The sequence below is a fragment of the Leucoraja erinacea genome, chromosome 25 (assembly GCF_028641065.1).
Source record: "Leucoraja erinacea ecotype New England chromosome 25, Leri_hhj_1, whole genome shotgun sequence".
NCBI lineage: Eukaryota > Metazoa > Chordata > Chondrichthyes > Rajiformes > Rajidae > Leucoraja > Leucoraja erinaceus.
The window spans coordinates 22,597,512-22,615,609 of NC_073401.1; the positions used below are offsets into that span (position 1 = coordinate 22,597,512).

Here is an 18,098-nt window from a genome sequence, read left to right on the forward strand (position 1 = left end):
GCTTTACTCCAGCATTTTGTGGCTATCGGCGGACAGAGAGAGGCGGATCATTGTTGGTGTTTTCTGCTCTCTCTATATATTTCGGGATTGTATAGAGCAATTCGATACATCTTGAGATTGAGTCTAGCGTTTCCATTTTTTGTACTTTAATAGAGCTCGGGAGGGAGCAGATTGTCACTGTTCACATGAGCAAGTACAATCTTTTTAAAGCGTAGATAGACACAAATTGCTGGAGTAACTCAGCTGGCAACTTCTTTGGAGAAAAGAAATAGGTGACATTTCAGGTCTTCTTCAGACCCTTCTTCAGTCCCAACCTGAAACGTCACCTATTCCTTTTCCCCAAAGATGATGCCTGATCGGCTGAGTTACACCAGCATTCTGTTGCTTATCTTCGTGTGAACACCAGCATCTGCAGTTCCTAACTAAATGTTGATTGGCAGCATAAACATGAAATCAGAAAAGTCTATGTGGTCACTTAACTCCCTCTTAAATATAGTTATTTTTACAACTTTATAATCCGTCTTAAGCCCCCTTTACATTTCTGACCTCCTGAGGACCAGTTCTATCTCATTCTACCTGAGCCTCACATAATCAACTGAAACTATGTGTTATCAATTCTTGTGATTAGCTCACAGCCTGTAACTCACTCCTGAGTTTTGTTTTAAATATACAACATAGAAACAGGCCCTTCAGCCCACCGCTTCTGAAATCAGTCTGAAAAGCAATCCTGACCCAAAACGTCACCTGTCTATTTTTACCAGAGATGCTGCATGACCCGCTGAGTTACTCCACCATTCTCTAAGCTAGATTAGCCTACCTTTAGAGAACTGAGGGACTACTGTGCCCTCTGTCTTACCACTGCCTTACGCCCTGAAGTACCACACAACCTAATGCCTTCTCGCAATTCTGGACACTAGGGCATCCTCGGGTAAGGTAAAAGGACGGAGAGATCTGCTTCATTAGGACCATACCGACAATGCTGCATCTTAATCGTTTTATCACATTACTTGGAACCTTTTACGTGTTAGTGGAATAATGGTTTGTTAGCAGTACTTTTGGAGGAAAATATTTATTTGTGCCCATCTTCGTCGCCTAGTTTATAATAAAAAACGCAGAATTCCATTTTCCTTCTTGTGTCTTTTTCCAAATTCACCCATTTCAATTGAATGTCAGTAGCATATATCATAATATGATCAATTTATTGACTTAACCATGTTTTTTCCTCTGCAAATTATGATGGATATTATTGATGGCATCTTGGGTGACAGACAGTGCATCTGCATGGCATTCATTTGTCCATTGTTGTAATTGGGACATACATCCATTTATTTTAAGCTGGTTAAAATTAAACTTGGAGTGGACGAAGGCGTAATATACAAAGATCACATGTCTTAATGCATTAATTGAATCAACAGTAATTTCTGGTCTCGGATGTTTTCTGAAATAGTCTGGACCCAAAAACCCGTTTTGGGGGAATAGATATATCTCCTGATGTGTGCATCTGGCATATATTCTGAGAATCTGAGAAGAAAATGTTACACAATGATTAATCAAGAAACAAAAGATATAATTTGCAAACATACATTGTTCCCTGCAGGTTGGTTTCAGGCTTGTGTTAATGGCAGGAGTCAAGCATACCTCTATTGGCAAAGCGGGAACATTATATTTTTGATAAAGACAATGTTTGCATTCGCACCTGGAAGGGATAATTTAGCTAACAAAGTACTGCCATTCACATTAGGCTGTTGCTCTTCCAGATACCTCCATGGCAAGTTCCTGCTATGTACCACTGACCCTTCTGTAATGTATCTTTCTTAGTCATGCACTTGTTTCTGACATTCACCTGGGAATCACATCTCTCCTTGCGGGTTTCATCTGCATTTCTGTCCACTTCTGAGCGGGTCCTTCCAAAACCACTTTGGTGACTGGGATCCCAGTCTTGGACAATTCAGTTGAGATTTGTTATGAAGAGAACTGTGCAGCAACTGTGACTGCTGGATGGATGGGTCAGGCTCTTTAAAGAAATGTTCAACATTATTAAAAAAACATTCTCCTGCAAAGAAGTATGTGTAACTGGCAAAACAAAAATCCTGTTAATGTCTTCAGTGGGATGTATTGGCTGAAATTAATAGTATTGCCATGGATCTGAAAAGTTGATTGGCCACTAAAGTTATCTCATTTCAATCAATGTTTCTATAACAAGAAACTGAATGGTCAAAGCTAATATATTAAACAGGGTTGGCACAGGATTAGAAAATATACAAAATCTGATAGGTTTAAGATAGCAGAAAAGAACAGTGGATGGACTGAGTAATAGTTTTGATATTTTGCTACAAATTAGCAACTTTAAGAGTAGGTTATGATTATAACTGATCAAACACACTTTGAGTTCATGATTCTCACCAATTCATGCTCATTACAAACATTAATCATGCTTTTCATTAAAAATCCTATTTGTTTAATCTGATGCAGTAATATTTTAAATATGGGTAGAAGCAATGTATTGTAAACTATTAATTGGTTGAAGAATTCGGGTTGAAGAATATACATGAATCACTCCTGCAAAATTGGTCCCATTATTTTATTACCACTTGTTCATTTTGTCTCCTGTAATAATCACATCAACATTTGTTCTTTGAAATACCAATATATTAAACATACCTAAATCAATCTTAGAGAGGTTCAACATCTGTTAAATCCTTTGGCATTCTTCTGGCATTTCTGAATGGTTCTTTGTTTGTTTAATCTTACAATCATCAGCCTGTAGCAACAACCATAGTTATAACATGCATTGTATCACACCTTCAATGTAACAAAGCACTCCAAGCAGCTTAAACTGGATATCAATAAAACCACTTCGAGGTAAAGATATAATAACTATCAGGACATGTAACCAAAATTAAAGTGCATTTTAAAGAAAGAGGAGCTAAATAATGCACAAGAAACAGACAACATAGTGCAGTTCCTATAAACATTAATTTAGCAAAAACCTGTGTCCAACTGCAGTTCCACAATGTTACCAAGAAAAAACTTAAGTCTTGCATGTCATCAAAGAGAGAGAAGAATTTGTGACTTTCTATGAATATCAATGACAATAGACAATAGATAATAGGTGCTGGATTAGGCCATTTGATGTGATCATGTCTGATCATCCACTATCAGTACCCCGTTCATGTCTTCCCCCCATATCCCTTGACTCTGCTATCTTTAAAAGCTCTATCTAACTCTCTCTTGAAAGCATCCAGAGAACCGGCCTTCACTGCCCTCTGAGGCAGAGAATTCCACAGACTCGCAACTCTCTGTGTGAAAAAGTATTTCCTCATCTCCATTCTAAATGGCTTACCCCTTATTCTTAAACTGTGTCCCCTGGTTCTGGACTCTCCCAACATAGGGAACATGTTTCCTGCCTCTAGCGTGTCCAAACTCTTAATAATCTTATATGTTTCAATAAGATCTCCTCTCATCCCTAAATTCCAGAGTATACAAGCCCAGCCGCTCCATTCTATCAACATATGACAGTCCCGCCATCCCGGGAATTAACCTTGTGAACCTACGCTGCACTCCCTCAATAGCAAGAATGTCCTTCCTCAAATTTGGAGACCAAAACTGTACACAATACTCCAGGTGTGGTCTCACTAGGGCCCTGTACAACTGCAGAAGGACGTCTTTGCTCCTATATCAACTCCTCTTGTTATGAAGGCCAACATGCCATTTGCATGTCGTAACCTTACATTTATCCACATTAAACTGGATCTGCCATGCATCTGCCCACTCACCCAACCTGTCCAAGTCACCCTGCATCCTGATAGCATCCTCCTCACAGCTCACACTGCCACCCAGCTTTGTTCATCTGCAAATTTGCTAATGTTGCTTTTAATCCTGGATGACACAAAGCTGGGTGACAGTGTGAGCTGTGAAGAGGATGCTAGGAGGTTGCAGGGTGACCTGGACAGGTTGAATGAGTGGACAGATGCGTGGCAGATGCAGTATAATATAGATAAATGTGAGGTTATCCACTTTGGCAGCAAAAACAAGGGGGCAGATTATTATCTCAATGGGGTTAGGTTAGATAAGGGGGAGGTGCAGCGAGACCTGGGCGTCCTTGTACACCGGTCACTGAATCGTCTGAGGAAATATACTGAATGAAAATGGGAAATGCATTTTGTCATTCGGTGAGATAAGAAAACGACCTTGCATTTACCTAATATTTTAAAATTCAGAAATTTGTGTTGAGGAAACCAGAACTGGTTCACTTTTAGGAAATAAATTGTGCCAATCAGATGGAAGAGATGGAAAATGTCTCAGAAAAAGTTTTCAGTTAGTTTCATTCCTTCTGCTTTTCCTCCTTAACTCTTAAAATCCTTTAATTCTACAGTGTGAAACTATCTTCTCTTAGTTGACATTGGATACCCTCCCATCATTTTTCTTGGCAGTGCTTTCCAATTGGAAATTGTGAATGACATTTTTCTTTCATCCTCAAAATCCCCCTCGTTCCTTTTAAGTATGTGCCCTCTGTTTACCATTACCATTGCAAAATAGAGGGATGCCAAACACTAGGAGATCGGATATTTGACTACATCAGACAAGCAAGTCAACCTGCATATTGCATGTCAAGAGTAAAGAGTCAAGAGTGTTTTATTGTCATATGTCCCGAATGGGACAATGAAATTCTTATTTGCTGCAGCAGAACAGAAAAAACATAGTACATAACGGGGGAAGAGAAAAAATTTTCAATAAATAACAAATATAGTGAGGTAATAATATAGTATTTTGCAGTTCAGAGCTCAGAGCTTATTTGCTGTTGTGTTTAATAGCCTGATGGCTGTAGGGAAGACAAACTGCGGGGTAAAGATACAGCAACACTGCATCTTACTTTTGGGGTCCAAGATTACTGTAAGGTTTCACTATTAGACATTGCCAATCCTAATCATTGGAATATCTAAAGTGGATTAAAATAAAAGTATGTGGCTAACTCATTTCATTCACTTTATATAGCAAAGAAAATTCCAATAGTGAGAAACATTGAACCTACCAAGAACAGGGGGCACTCATTCACTGTTTTAGCATTGCTGGTACCTTCTGATTTTTCTGCCCACTTGTCAAACACAAGTTTCATTTCCCTCTCAATTTCCTGCAGGTGCAAACATTAATTGAACATGTTCGATTACTGCTGTAATATACAACTAGTCATGATTTTTATTTGTTAATTTTCCGACTGTAGGCTCCTGGTTGGGAGATATCCATAGGCAACTCATCCAGTGGCATTCGAAGGTGAGAATGTTAGGTTAAGCTGGCATTGCCCATTTCTACAATGATCAGCGGCTTAATAAATAGGGATAGTTTAATGGTCTTAGACAAATTCTGGCAGTGTGAGATTAGGCAAGTCCTGTGCAATGATTATCATGTCCTCTTCCTAGCAAGAAAATATAGTGAAAATAGGAGATGGAATTCCAATTTGTTTCCCAATACTGGAATAGATGATTCCGCATCCATTACAGAAGCCTGATGTCATTGTCATAAGGTTGTGATAATAGCAATTTCAGAGCTGTTGTGCAACATAAATTACATCTTCACCACTGATGCCCACAATAAGGGTAATGTTGGTCCTTCTTGCTATGATTCTGCTGTGTATATGCCTCTAATTCCAGCATCATTGAATGAATTTGCTACTTCTGGCTGGGGTGTTGTGCTCTAAACTCTGCCACACTGAGGACATTTGCCATTGTTCGCGGCAGGTTGGTGTGGTGTCCATGATGCTGGATTCTACAATTTACCTTTCAGCAATCAGACTGTTATTGCAATCAATTGAACCATGGAGGCATGTCTCTCATTAATATTGACAGATATCAATGCGTTTATGTCCAGAATCCAAGGAACAATCCAGAATGCTTAAGAATTCTTTGGAACTGGATACTGTGCAGAACAGTAGAACTGAAGGGCAAATCCTGTATTCTATGTAAAGTAAATTCAAACTGGCAATTAGCAAATGTGAGAAATCCCCGCTGTTAAGTAATTCAAATTTGATTTGTTTTGGAGTTTTTTTGCACAATCCACAAGCATTGCCACTTTTCATTTCACTGCACATCTCGTATGTGTATGTGACGAATAAACCTGACTTGACTTGACTTATTCAATGCAAATAAAATAGAAAATAATGCATTTTACTACAGTGCATGAGTTATTTGAAACCTAAACTATGGGAGGAATAATCGATATTAAACCTGTGATTTACAAAGCTTTCCTTGAATCTGAGACAGACTAATTATAAGAAAGTAATTGCTTTGATTAATTAACAACTATTGTTGTTGAATCACACATCTGCTGGGATAGTGGAAGATGGACTGAACCTTTTCTGATTTAGCATTTCTGATACATTGTGAGACTATACTTGCTTATTCAAACTTAATGAAACAGTGCAGGCTGACTTTAAAGTCCTCTTCAATGGTTTGGCCCAATGATTTCCTTGCAAAATCACTGAAAAAAAACATAGCAGTTCAAAATTATCTTAACATTGAACAGAGGATAAAAAACCCTCCAGAAGACTTAACCTATAAACGTAGCACCCAAAAGTTAATCTCCTATGTGGTTTTCACATCACTGGTGTAAATAATGACAGCGCAGAGACCTGCCAGCTCGTGTAAACCCTATTTTCCATGAAATGGTGATATTTAAGGGACCTATATCCAAACTGTATGTTTTGTCTTCATTGAGATCTGTGTCTTCCAGTAAGCTCTCATATCGTGTACCCGGGTTAATTTGCCAAGGTGACTCCTTCCTAGCCCCGCGATTATTCCACACCATTGGCACTGTTCCCGGGCACATTTCACTGTATACCTCCATTAAAAAGATCATAAATTCTATCTTCATTGTTTTTCCTTCAACCACAAGAGAAGGGACTGCAGGCGTAAGGATTTTCCTGTGTTCCCCAGAGTGCAAGGATTCACAGCCTGCATATGTGTAATATCACTGCTCACAAGGACATCCTCTGCTGGAATTTCTGGCTGAATTCCTGGAAGTTTTTCAACAAGCTGGCCAGGTCCTTCTGGAATTTCCCTACCATCATTACAGCAGTGTTACTAATCAGAGACGTTCCTCGGTCGGTAAAGTAGTACGACTTGTCTTCAGCTACATCCCTTTAAGGCCCGACTGCTGTGATTGTATCAGCTGGATCAAATTTCAGCCGCAGTGAGAATTTGCAATAGACCAACAGAACAGCACATCCTCAAACTCTCACGGGACTTTCTCTGGCATTCGTCAAGATCATGCCTGATCTATCTCAGCATAATTTCCTGTACCATCACCCCTAACCACCCAAATTGCTTGAAATCCACTGATCTCTGTTTGGAGAGAACTTGGTTGCAGATTCTCCACGCGGTCTGGGACCAAAAATTCCAACAATTAATCAACTTCTGACTGAGGAAATTTCTCCTCATCCGAGTCCTAATCAGCCTAATTCTGCAATTGTGACTGTTTATTTTTGATTCATCAGCAAGATGAAGCACCCTCCCTGCATTCAAACGGCAAAGCCTTTTGAGAATTAAAAAGGCAATGATAAGTAGTATTAGTGTAGATGAGTACGATGGGTATCATAGACATTGTGGTCTGATGTCCTATATTCTGTAATCTGTGATTCTATGACACATATATTTCAAGTGTGTATCTTATTCTAAATTCAAGAGAATAAAGGTTCCGTAGACTCAATCTCTTACAGCAACTGCACCATTCTGGAACAAGCCCAGTGAATCTTCACTTTACACTCTCTCTGGTCAATATATTTCAGATAAGAAAATCAAAATTGCCCATAAAACTGCAGGTGTGTTCTCACCAAGGCCAGAGATCATTGCAAGAAGTGTGTATATTGAGGAACAGACAATAGGGACCGGAGAGCATGCTGAAAGAAAGCAAGCAGACTAGAGACAGCATAATCAGGAGCATCAAATCTATAGACAGTCCAGGTCGTTTCCGTTAGTTCTGTGGGGAGAGACTGATTGAGGTCATTGTTACCTGGTTTGCAGGTTCCACTTGTAAAGCTTTTCTGAGAAATTTGATTGAGAGAAAATACTTCTCCTGCAGCTCAAGAACCTGAAAAAGAACATTAAAAAAAGAAAGAAATTGAAATAGAAATTTACCGTGAACAAAACTGGGGATTGCAGGATATGATATATTGAAACCCTCTCAAATAAGCATTCATTAAAGAATGAGAGATATGACTGACTCCCCCATTAAAGCATGAGAGATACTGCCTCCCCCAATCTGGGTCTGCAGTAAAGGTCACTGGACCTACACAGAGCTATTAGGAGATTGTTTGTTATTTTGCTAATAGGAATCTTTCTGGTTTTTGCAGGACTTTTCCTTTTATTGTATTGAAATTAATCTATAACGTAATTAATCTAAACAAAATCTATGTTTTCATTAGCTGTCTGAGTCCATGTGCTTTTGATGCTGCTGCAAGCAAATTTTCCATTGTACCTGTATCTCACCGTCCTTGTGAATATGACAATAAAGTCGACTTGACTTTGTCAACATATTGCCGGGGTAGCGTGTGTAAGAGACTGCTTGGACTATTTCTATTTGCCGACCTAGGGTCTCCTGATTGCTTACAAAAGACCATCTCTTGCACTGTGTTATCAAATCTACCCCCCCCCTCCCCCAATCAAAGGAGCATAGCAAATAAACATAGCCTCTTTGACATGTGACAGTGGGTGGGATTTGGATAACGTGCATGAAAATTAGCTGTCGAGTTTCCAGCAAAAACACCATGTCTGGCCAGGTTCACATCACACCCTCGCCTACCTTGCCCTTCCTGAACAGGGCTTTGCAGTGCTGGGGTTGGTGCTGCAAGACAATATCACAGCAGGTAAAAGCCTCCTCCATGTTTCCCATGTTCAGGTGGCAGGCTGCGTTATTGCTGTAGCATTTCACTTTTTCATCAAGAAGACTTTTCTCGTCTTCATGGTTGAGGACATCTGGAACAATAAGGTAGCATTAAACAGATGTTCCAGTCCAGCTGAAGCAGCAATATGACTGACTAGGATTGAATTGGATATTAGCTCAAACTGCTTCTCAGTGCCAACTATCTTCAATAGAAAGTTTTTCCAAGGATTGCAGGTAAATGCTACATTATGCCAATGGGGAAGTACTGTGTTTGTCACACAGTTCTAATGACCTGGGTTTGATTCTGGCCTCTGGTACTGTTTTCATGGAATTTGTACATTCTTCCTGTGAACGCGTGGGTTTACTCTGAGTACTCCAATTTCCCCCCAGGTCGCAAAGATGGGGGGATAGGTTTGTTGGATCCTTCACTTAAAATGTTGTCACCTCAGTATACCAGAACCTTGGAGAGTGCAGCAATGGATGGAATTACATCAGTCTATATTTGGGTGCATAACTCTCTGGATGGGGGGGGGGGGGGCGGGGTTGAAGCCATAAAGATCTGATACATACCACCATCAAGCTTTATTGATGGTGGCATGTATATATGAAAAAGTGAATCTAAGTAGTTAAATCAATGGTGGATATGTGAAAAAGTGAATATGTGGTCCATACTGACCGGAGTATGGAAGATGAGAAATTAATGAGTAATGATAATTTTAAGAAGAAAACTAACTCAGGGATGGCTGTCAAAGTGACACCAAGAGGCCGGGGAGCCTAGAGCTATGGAATGTTAGGAATAATAGCAATAAAAGCCAACTATTTATAATTTTTTTCCAAGGATAAATGAGCTGTCCGACCATGAGCGGCTGATGAAATTGGATCCACACTCTTTGGATTCTAGCAGAATGAGGGTATATTGAAACATAATATCCTTAGTATGCACGAAAGGCAGATGCTAAAATGTGTTCCTTTGGTGGGAGAATCTCAAATTAGAGAAGATAGGTAGTGAACAAGAATACAGGGCCGGTCATTTATAATGATAGTGCCTAGGAACGTGGTAGAGCCTGGGAATTTCTTCACCTCATCTTGTTGCTGAGGCTGGATCACTGAGACTGTTTGAAGAGGAAGTAGATACATTTTAGTAGAGTCAAGAACCAAAGGACATAGGTTTGAGGTTAGAGGGGAAAGATTTATTAGGAAAGTGACAGGGCAACTTTTTCCACACATAGGGTGGAGAGTATATGGAATCAGTTGCCAGAGGAGGTAGTTCAGGTAGGTGCCATCAGAACATTTAAAAGGCATTTGGACATTATGGATACAAAAGGTTTAGAACAACATGGGCCGAATGTCGGCAGTTGGGACTTGTGTAGATGGGGCATCTTGGTCGGCATGACCGAGTTGGGTCGAAGGGTCTGTTTCCATGCTGTAGGACTCCATGACTCTATATCTGTAGAACATTCAAAATGAATCTTTTCAATTGAAAATGTAATTATTCCAAGAAAATAATTCAATACCTTTGGTGTTGGCATCTATCATTGTCAAAGCACTGGTGTAGCAGGGGATCGCCAGTTTATAATTCTTACTCTGGAAGTATCGGTTGCCTTTCTCCCGCTCGTCCCTAATTAATTGCAACTGTTCCACTTTCGGTTTAACCTCCAGGCGAGTTCCACTGACTGACAACAGCTCGACTTCGAGGAGAACTCTGCCCCCTGGTTTCACTTCTGAGGCTTCACTGCAGAACAATTAAGCAAATGATCAGATTCTGTTGTCGTCATTGAGAAACAGTATGAAAACAGGCACTTTGACCACTGGGTCCATGCTGACCATCATATATGGAATGAGCTGCCGGAGGAGGTAGTTGAGGCAGGTGATATCAGAACATTTAAAAGGCATTTGGACAGGCACATGGATACGAAAGGTTTGTATTTACACTAACCCTACAATAATCCCATTTTGAACCAAGGTGGCATTTCGGAAGGACAAGAGAAGACTTAAATCATTCATAACAGTCAACAAATAAAAAACAAATTTGGGTAAGCAAATACCAACTTTCTTTGCCAAAGAGGTCAATAAATCTTGCACTTGTTACACTCAACCTGCTGAATTACAAGACAATCCGTTAAAAAATGGATAAATACTGAAAGCTCAATTTACAGTTAAAATATTCTCTGATTTCAGTAGCTGAATATTCTGGGATCAGCTCTTCGAGAGCACTGCCCAATAAAATAAATACATGCAGAGCCTGGGCTGCTGAGTATTTTTTTTACCATTTTCTGTTCTATTGCAGATCTCAGGCATCTGCATAATTTGGGTTGGAGAGGAAATCCCTAGAGTGGAAACTCAACATGTCACCAATGAATAACATCACCTGAGATCTACTAAAATTCAAATGAATTGTAATCAGAATTAGAATTCAATCCCAGACTTCAGACCACTTGATACGTTTCATCTTATTTTGTGATTTCATCTAAACCTACAGCTTCAAATTAATTCAGAGGCAATTCTGTAAAAACACACAGAGTTGATTCACAGATATGAACATTAATTACCTGGATGCTCTTCCGGAACAAAACTTGGAGTCTGTGAGAATCAGAGCTGTTTCATGTAAGTACATCAGGGGCACACATATCTCCAGAGCCTTAGAGAGAGAAAACAATTCTGAAAGTTACTGTGTTAAAGAAATCAAGAGATAATGAAGCTGAAGAAGGGTCTCGACCTGAAACGTCACCTATTCCCTCGCTCCATAGATGCTGCCTCACCCGCTGAGTTTCTCAAGCATTTTTGTCTACCTTCGATTTTTCCAGCATCTGCAGTTCTTTCTTAAACATGAAGCTGATGGTACTCAACTGAAGACTGTTCCAATATCAGTCATTCCCCGACCTAGGCTGTTTTAGTGCAGTTTACCATTGCATCTATCCAACCAAATAGATATTTTGTGTTGAATTCACAAAAGCAGGACAAGCTTAATCCAACTCATTATCTGCCAGTTCACGTTCCTTCATCACATGGGGGTGGGGGTGTCTTTCGTTGTGCTACAAACAGCTCTGTCCATCAATAGTGGCAGAAGAGACTGCAGATGTTGGAATCATGAGCAAAAGTAAAGTGCTGGAGTCAGGTAGTGGAGGGAAATGCACAGATAACGTTTCAGGCCAGGACTTTTCTCCACATCGAAGAAAAATTCTGACGCCAACCGTCATCTGTCCATTCATCCTTTGAATTCTTCCAACAATTTGATTTTTGTTCGGGCCTCACTATTGATGATTAATTTATTTTTTCCCCAGAAACATTTGGCTCCTGATCTTATAGTCTAAACATGGATCAAGGCGGTAAATTCCAACAGTAACGAGGTGAAGTGACTGCCCATAACAGTAAGGCAGCATATGACTAAGATTGTATTTTCCAAATGCTTGTGAGCAAAGCTACAGGAAATCCACCAGTTCAATAGTAGGTAAAATTTAAAAAGAGATACTGTCCAGAAAAAGGGAAAGCAGCATAATTTAAGGAGGGACTAGAACACACAGCAGATAGATCAATGTAACTGTATATCCTTAAACAACAAGCTCCTTGCAATCATTAGTGATGATCCTCACCCTAACCCTAACTTCAACGGAGAGAGGTTGAGCTTTCATTGGATCGTAAAGTCCCTGTCCCACTTAGGCAACCTGAACGGAAACCTCTGGAGACTTTGCGCCCCACCCAAGGGTTCTGTGCGGTTCCCGGAGGTTTTTGTCAGTCTCCCTACCTGCTTCCACTACATGCAACCTCCAGGAACCGCACGGAAACCTTGGGTGGGGCGCAAAGTCTCCAGAGGCTTCCGTTCAGGTTTCCTAAGTGGGACAGGGGCTTAAGTGGGACAGGGGCATTAAACAATAAATAGGCTGCACGAATTGGCTTGGGGCAAAATAAAGTAAACACAATCTATGAACTACAGTATACACATCTGTGAATTATTTACATTCAAACATTATTAACAGAGTGACCCCAGGCTCGCGACGCGGACAGTGATGGATTGCACACATTTGTAAAATGATCATAGGTTCAAATCCTTTACAAATGGAAACCATGCGCGAATTGATTGACAGATTTGATTTGCAGACAGATGGCGGTAGCTATATACTCACGCATATTTACATTTAAATTTGCTACAATCGTGTATAATAACCCACTGATGGGGTATCAATGACAGTAGCGATGCCTATGCAAATCGTAGCTGGATTTAGATGGGCGAGTATTAGTTAAAGAGGGCACGATTTTCTATGCGATTGTGTAAAGTGTCATTTATAAAGAGCTACACAGTGGAGTGACGGTGCCTCTGCTGCCTTACAGCGCCAGAGACCCGGGTTCGATCCCGACAACGGGTGCATTCTGTACCGAGTTTGGACGTTCTCCCTGTGTCGGCGCGGGTTTTCTCCGGGTGATCCGGTTTTCTCCCACACTTCAAAGACGTACAGATTTGTGAGTTAATTGGCTTCGGTAAAATTGCAACTTGCCACTAGTGTGTAGGATGGTGGTAGTGTACGGGATATCCCGATCGCTCGTCGGCGGTGGGTCGAAGAGCCTGTTTCCGCGCCTATCTCTAAATTCTCTTAAGTCTAAAGGTATCATGACTGCTTTAATTGAGCACATGGTTGAATAATAGAAGAGTCAACGATTAAACTCTCAAAGTGTTCATTTTGCACAGTTAATATGTGCGTATTAATTATACCTAGCTTGATGTTGCGGAGATTTAAATTAGCTATAAATATTAATACTGGGTGAACGCAAATTGCTTGTTTGTGTGAATTCTGTGCAGTTTGGGCTCAGGTGACTGATTCACTGCTGTGTGTGCCTTCCGACCATAGCTGACATTGCTTTTGGTGAGGTGGCGTTCCGCTCACCCACCTTAATGACATCCCTTCCATTGATAGTAAATGAAAGCTTCTGCCGGCCCAGAATGACATCTCCGTTTTCCTGCATGATCTTCACCCAGATTATGACATTCTGCCCGTTTCCCGGCCTCTCGAGCTGCGCGTCGCCACCTTTTAGAATCTTCTTCTTCAGCAACCCATTCCCTGCAACGGTGAATGAGTGGCATTAGTTTAGAACGAGTTTCTACCTGTAGTTAGTAATTGCACCGTTTATTACGCGCACCTAGCACGTCAATCCACTCTTCTTCTGAATTGTCCACTGCATCATGTGTTGAGTCCATCATGCACACTGGAGCCCCGGCGGCCACAAGGACTTGAACTCAAGATGTTCGCCGGCCTATCAGATTTGACAATGCTTGCAATCAAAATTATCCGACCACAATAGGAACCGATTCCACCATTAAAAGGCCAGCTTAGCCTGACCGGCCCGGTGCAATCGGTACAAGCGTGCGGTCACTTTTCCCTCCACGCTGACCTTGTCTGCATTTGTTGATCGCGTCAACATCTACAGACAGAAATGTCTCAATGACAAGACACTGTTTAGAACTCATTTTGAACACAGATTGTTGCATCACGGAATGTTTTGCTGTTACTGCGGATACTTGCTTCCTGCAAAGATGTCACTTGGAAGCCGTTTAGAATTAAATTTACTGAAGAGGAAGGAACGTTTACGGGAGACCGCGTGTCCTGTCTGGGGTGGGGGGCGATTGAACTGGACTCTGGGCCGATACAACACAATGAGACCAAAAGCAATCCGATGTCTCTGTATGACCGTTTTGTCCAACCATTGGAAACATTGAGAGCGACCATTGAGAGTCTACTGACATATTGCATGTCAGTGTGGTATGCAGGCTGCTCTGCTGCATACAAGAAATCGCTCCAGAGAGTGGTAAAAACAGCAGAGAGAATCACCGGCTGCCCACTGCCCTCTCTGGAGGACATTGCCACCTCACGCTACCTCAGCAGAGCCACCTACATCATCAAAGACTCCACACATCACCTTTTTGAACTGTTGCCCTCTGGCAGGCGTTACAGGTCAGCCAAAACACGGACCTACAGACTCAGATACAGTTTTTTCCCCAAAGCAATCTACACACTCAATATGAAAAAAACACTGAGTATTTATTCATGCTGCACTTTTCCATGCTGCTACAAACCTCCACGTGCAATACTGATTCTTTATTTATCTCGATACCTAGTTTTATAACATTGTTTTAAAATTGTGTCCTGTGTTTTTATGTTTGTATATTATGCACCAATGAAGTGGCAATAATAATTGTTGTATACAGTGCTGACAATGGCAAATAAAGGCATTCATTCATTATTTATCAGAATAATTTAGACCATTTTCACATTTCGCTGTTATCTCATGCCTTTTTTGTTCATCTGTCCAACCATCTGCCCATCAACCACACACGTTCACCTATTGCCTTTCACGTGTTATCCTGCCCCTATCTTCGAGCTGACTTTCCCTCACTCAGCTTTCCCCTCCATGTTTCCAATAGTACTTTCTTGAAATTATATTCCACTGTATAAGGTCGCCTCGAAGACTATCGAGGGGCAACATAATAGATGTTCATAGAATGATGAGGTGCACAGATAGGATTGTTAGGCAAAATCTTTTCCCCCCCCCCCCCCCCCCCCCCAATGTTGGGAGTCTAGAATTAGAACACATAGGTTTAATGTAAGAATGGAGAAATTTCAAAGGAGATCTGGAAGGCACGTTTTTTACACAGAGGGTAGTAGTTATCTTGAATTGGTGGTAGAGGGAGATGCAATTAAAAGCTTTAAATAGCATTTAGACAAGTACTAAGATAGAAAAGGTAAAGAGAGATGTGGCTCTAATACTGAGGTGGTGGGAAAGGGCTTGCTTCTCTGCAGTATGATTGCATGATCCCTATACAAGTCAGACACTTGTGTCACCACAATCATAGAGTGTGTGGGTCTAGGGAGATTGACTGAACCAAACGCTGGACTATCTCTAAACCTAAAGCTTGCACCCAATGTCTGTGAATCACATGGTTAGCCCACCCAGAAACATTGGAAAGGAACACACGTTGGGAAGCACAACTTCCCACATGTGAGAATGTTCATTCCAAACAATTCAATTAAAAAAAAAAGTAAACTGCAGATGTTGGATATCTGAAACAAAAATGGAATATGCTCAGCAGATCAGGTAGCATCTGTGGAAAGAGAAACAGTAACATTTTCAGGATGAAGACCCTTCATCAGAACAGAGTGGGAAAACAGGTTGAAGGGAATGAAGAGAAATACTGCCTGTGAGCAAATGAAATGAAAGGCAGCTTCAGTGGGAAGAGGAACAAATCGTTCAGGTTTCAGGTTTGCAACCTTCCTATTTTTGTCAAAATGTATCTCAATGTTACCCAGTGTATTAAAATGAATATTATTTCTATTGATTAGAATATCATCTGCCACAAGACTTAATTTGCCATTAAGCAAGAAAGCCTATTGGGTCACAACGCATAGACTGTATTTCTTTTTGATGTGGACTATCGTTGGAGAAAACTATTGTGTGCTAGATAGGAGCCTGAATTAGTAAATGTGGTAAAGAAAAAATGTAGATATGTTACTTTCAGGCATTGTTTTTGGTTGCCTGTTTTCTCAAGCCAAATCCCCCTTTGGGGATTTGCCCTCCATACCCTTTCATGTTTATCACAGTGCCATGATTGAGAATAATTTCAACAAAATTATTGCAAAACCAGAGTGCAGTTTGTTGTTGAAAACAGTGCTGTTGAGCTTCGATTTTAATCATATAAATTTCACGAAAATACACTTAATTTTATATAGATACAGACCATGTTGGACAAGGTGAGAAGATAAGAGTTAGAATACGTAGCGGCTCACATGGACTTTGAGCCCTGGCAGGCTCTGCTGTAAATTCTGCAAACTTTCATAAAGATCTCCAAAACAAAATTTGACATAGAGCAAATATGTTTCAGGGTAGAGACACAAAGTTCTGGAGACAGTGAGATCTAGAAACGGTAGGGAATTGTCGTAGATGGACCAAGTGAATTTGAGTGCAGGATGGAAATTAGTTGTGAGGTTACCCGTGAACTATACCCAAACTCTACCTTCACTACACTGACAACTGCATCGGTGCCACCTCCTGCACCCATGCAGAACTCACTGACTTCATCAACTTCATGGCTAATTTTCCATCACGGGAGACAGACTATCGACAGACATCTATTACAAACCCACCGACTCCCATAGCTATCTAGACTACACTTCTTCCCATCCTGCTTCCTGTAAAGACTCTATCCCCCACTGCCAACTCCTCCGTCTACACCGCATATGTACCGAGGATGTTGTGTTCCATACCAGGACATCAGTCATCTTCATTCTTTAGGGAATGGGGGGTTCCCCGCTATCATTATAGACGAGGTTCTCACTGGGTTCTCCTCGATAACCCACAGCTCTGCTCTTGCTCCCCCTTCGTAACAAGGGCCGCCTTGTCCACACCTTTTACCCAATGATCCATTGCATACAGCACATAATCCTCCGACATTTTCACCACCTCCAACGGGATCCCACTACTAGCCACATCTTCCAATCTCCATCGCTTTCTGTTTTCTGCAGAGACCGTTCCCTCTGCAAAGCCCTGGTCAATGTCCCTTCCCTTCCCACCCAAACCACCCCCTCCTCGGTACTTTCCCCTGCAATCGCAGGAGATGCAACACCTGTCCTTACACCTCTCCCCTCGACTCTGTCCAAGGAACCAGAGTCTTTTCAGGTGAGGCAGAGGTTCACTTGCACCTCCTCCAACCTCATCTTCTGTATTCGCTGTTCCAGGTGTGGACTCCCGTATATCAGCGAGACCATGCGCAGACTCTGCAATCGTTCCACTGAACACCTCCACTCAGTCCGCATAAACCTTCCTGATCTCCCAGTTGCACAGCACTTCAACTCCCCCTCCCATTCCCACTGACCGTTCTGTCCTGGGCCTCCTCCATTGTCAGAGTAAGGCCCAGTGCAAATTGGAGGAACAGCACCTCATATTTCACTTACACCCGAGCAGTATGAACATTGACTTCTCCAACATCAAATTTCCCTCTCTCCATCCCCTCCCCTTTCCTCTCTCCATCCCCTCCTCTTGACCCAAAACTGGACAGGCTAGATGCAGGAAAATTGGTCCCAATGTTGAGAGTTCAGAACCATGGGCCACAGTCTTAGAATAAAGGGGAAGTCATTTAAGACTGAGGTGAGAAGAAACTTTTTCACCCAGTGTTGTGAATTTGTGGAATTCCCTGCCACAGAGGGGAGTGGAGGCCAAGTCACTGGGTGGATTTAAGAGAG

At 41.3% G+C, this 18,098-nt stretch overlaps 1 protein-coding gene across 2 annotated transcripts; it reads right to left on the bottom strand.

Annotated features, from left to right (window-relative positions):
- Window positions 1–874: 874 nt before the first annotated feature.
- On the bottom strand, window positions 875–15,333 carry LOC129709080 (peptidyl-prolyl cis-trans isomerase FKBP8-like). 2 transcript variants are annotated; one of them, XM_055655181.1, is made up of 9 exons: window positions 14,005–15,333; window positions 13,756–13,925; window positions 11,424–11,512; window positions 10,389–10,606; window positions 8,794–8,966; window positions 8,005–8,082; window positions 5,033–5,131; window positions 2,662–2,761; window positions 875–1,521 (listed from the first exon to the last, which is right to left on the bottom strand). In XM_055655181.1, the coding sequence occupies exons 1-8, from the start codon at window positions 14,063–14,065 to the stop codon at window positions 2,693–2,695; spliced, it is 957 nt and encodes a 318-aa protein (XP_055511156.1). In that variant the 5' UTR covers window positions 14,066–15,333; the 3' UTR covers window positions 875–1,521; window positions 2,662–2,692. The 2 variants fall into 2 exon arrangements, with proteins under 2 accessions (XP_055511156.1, XP_055511157.1); XM_055655182.1 differs by lacking the exon at window positions 875–1,521 and adding an exon at window positions 1,542–2,014.
- Window positions 15,334–18,098: the final 2,765 nt, after the last annotated feature.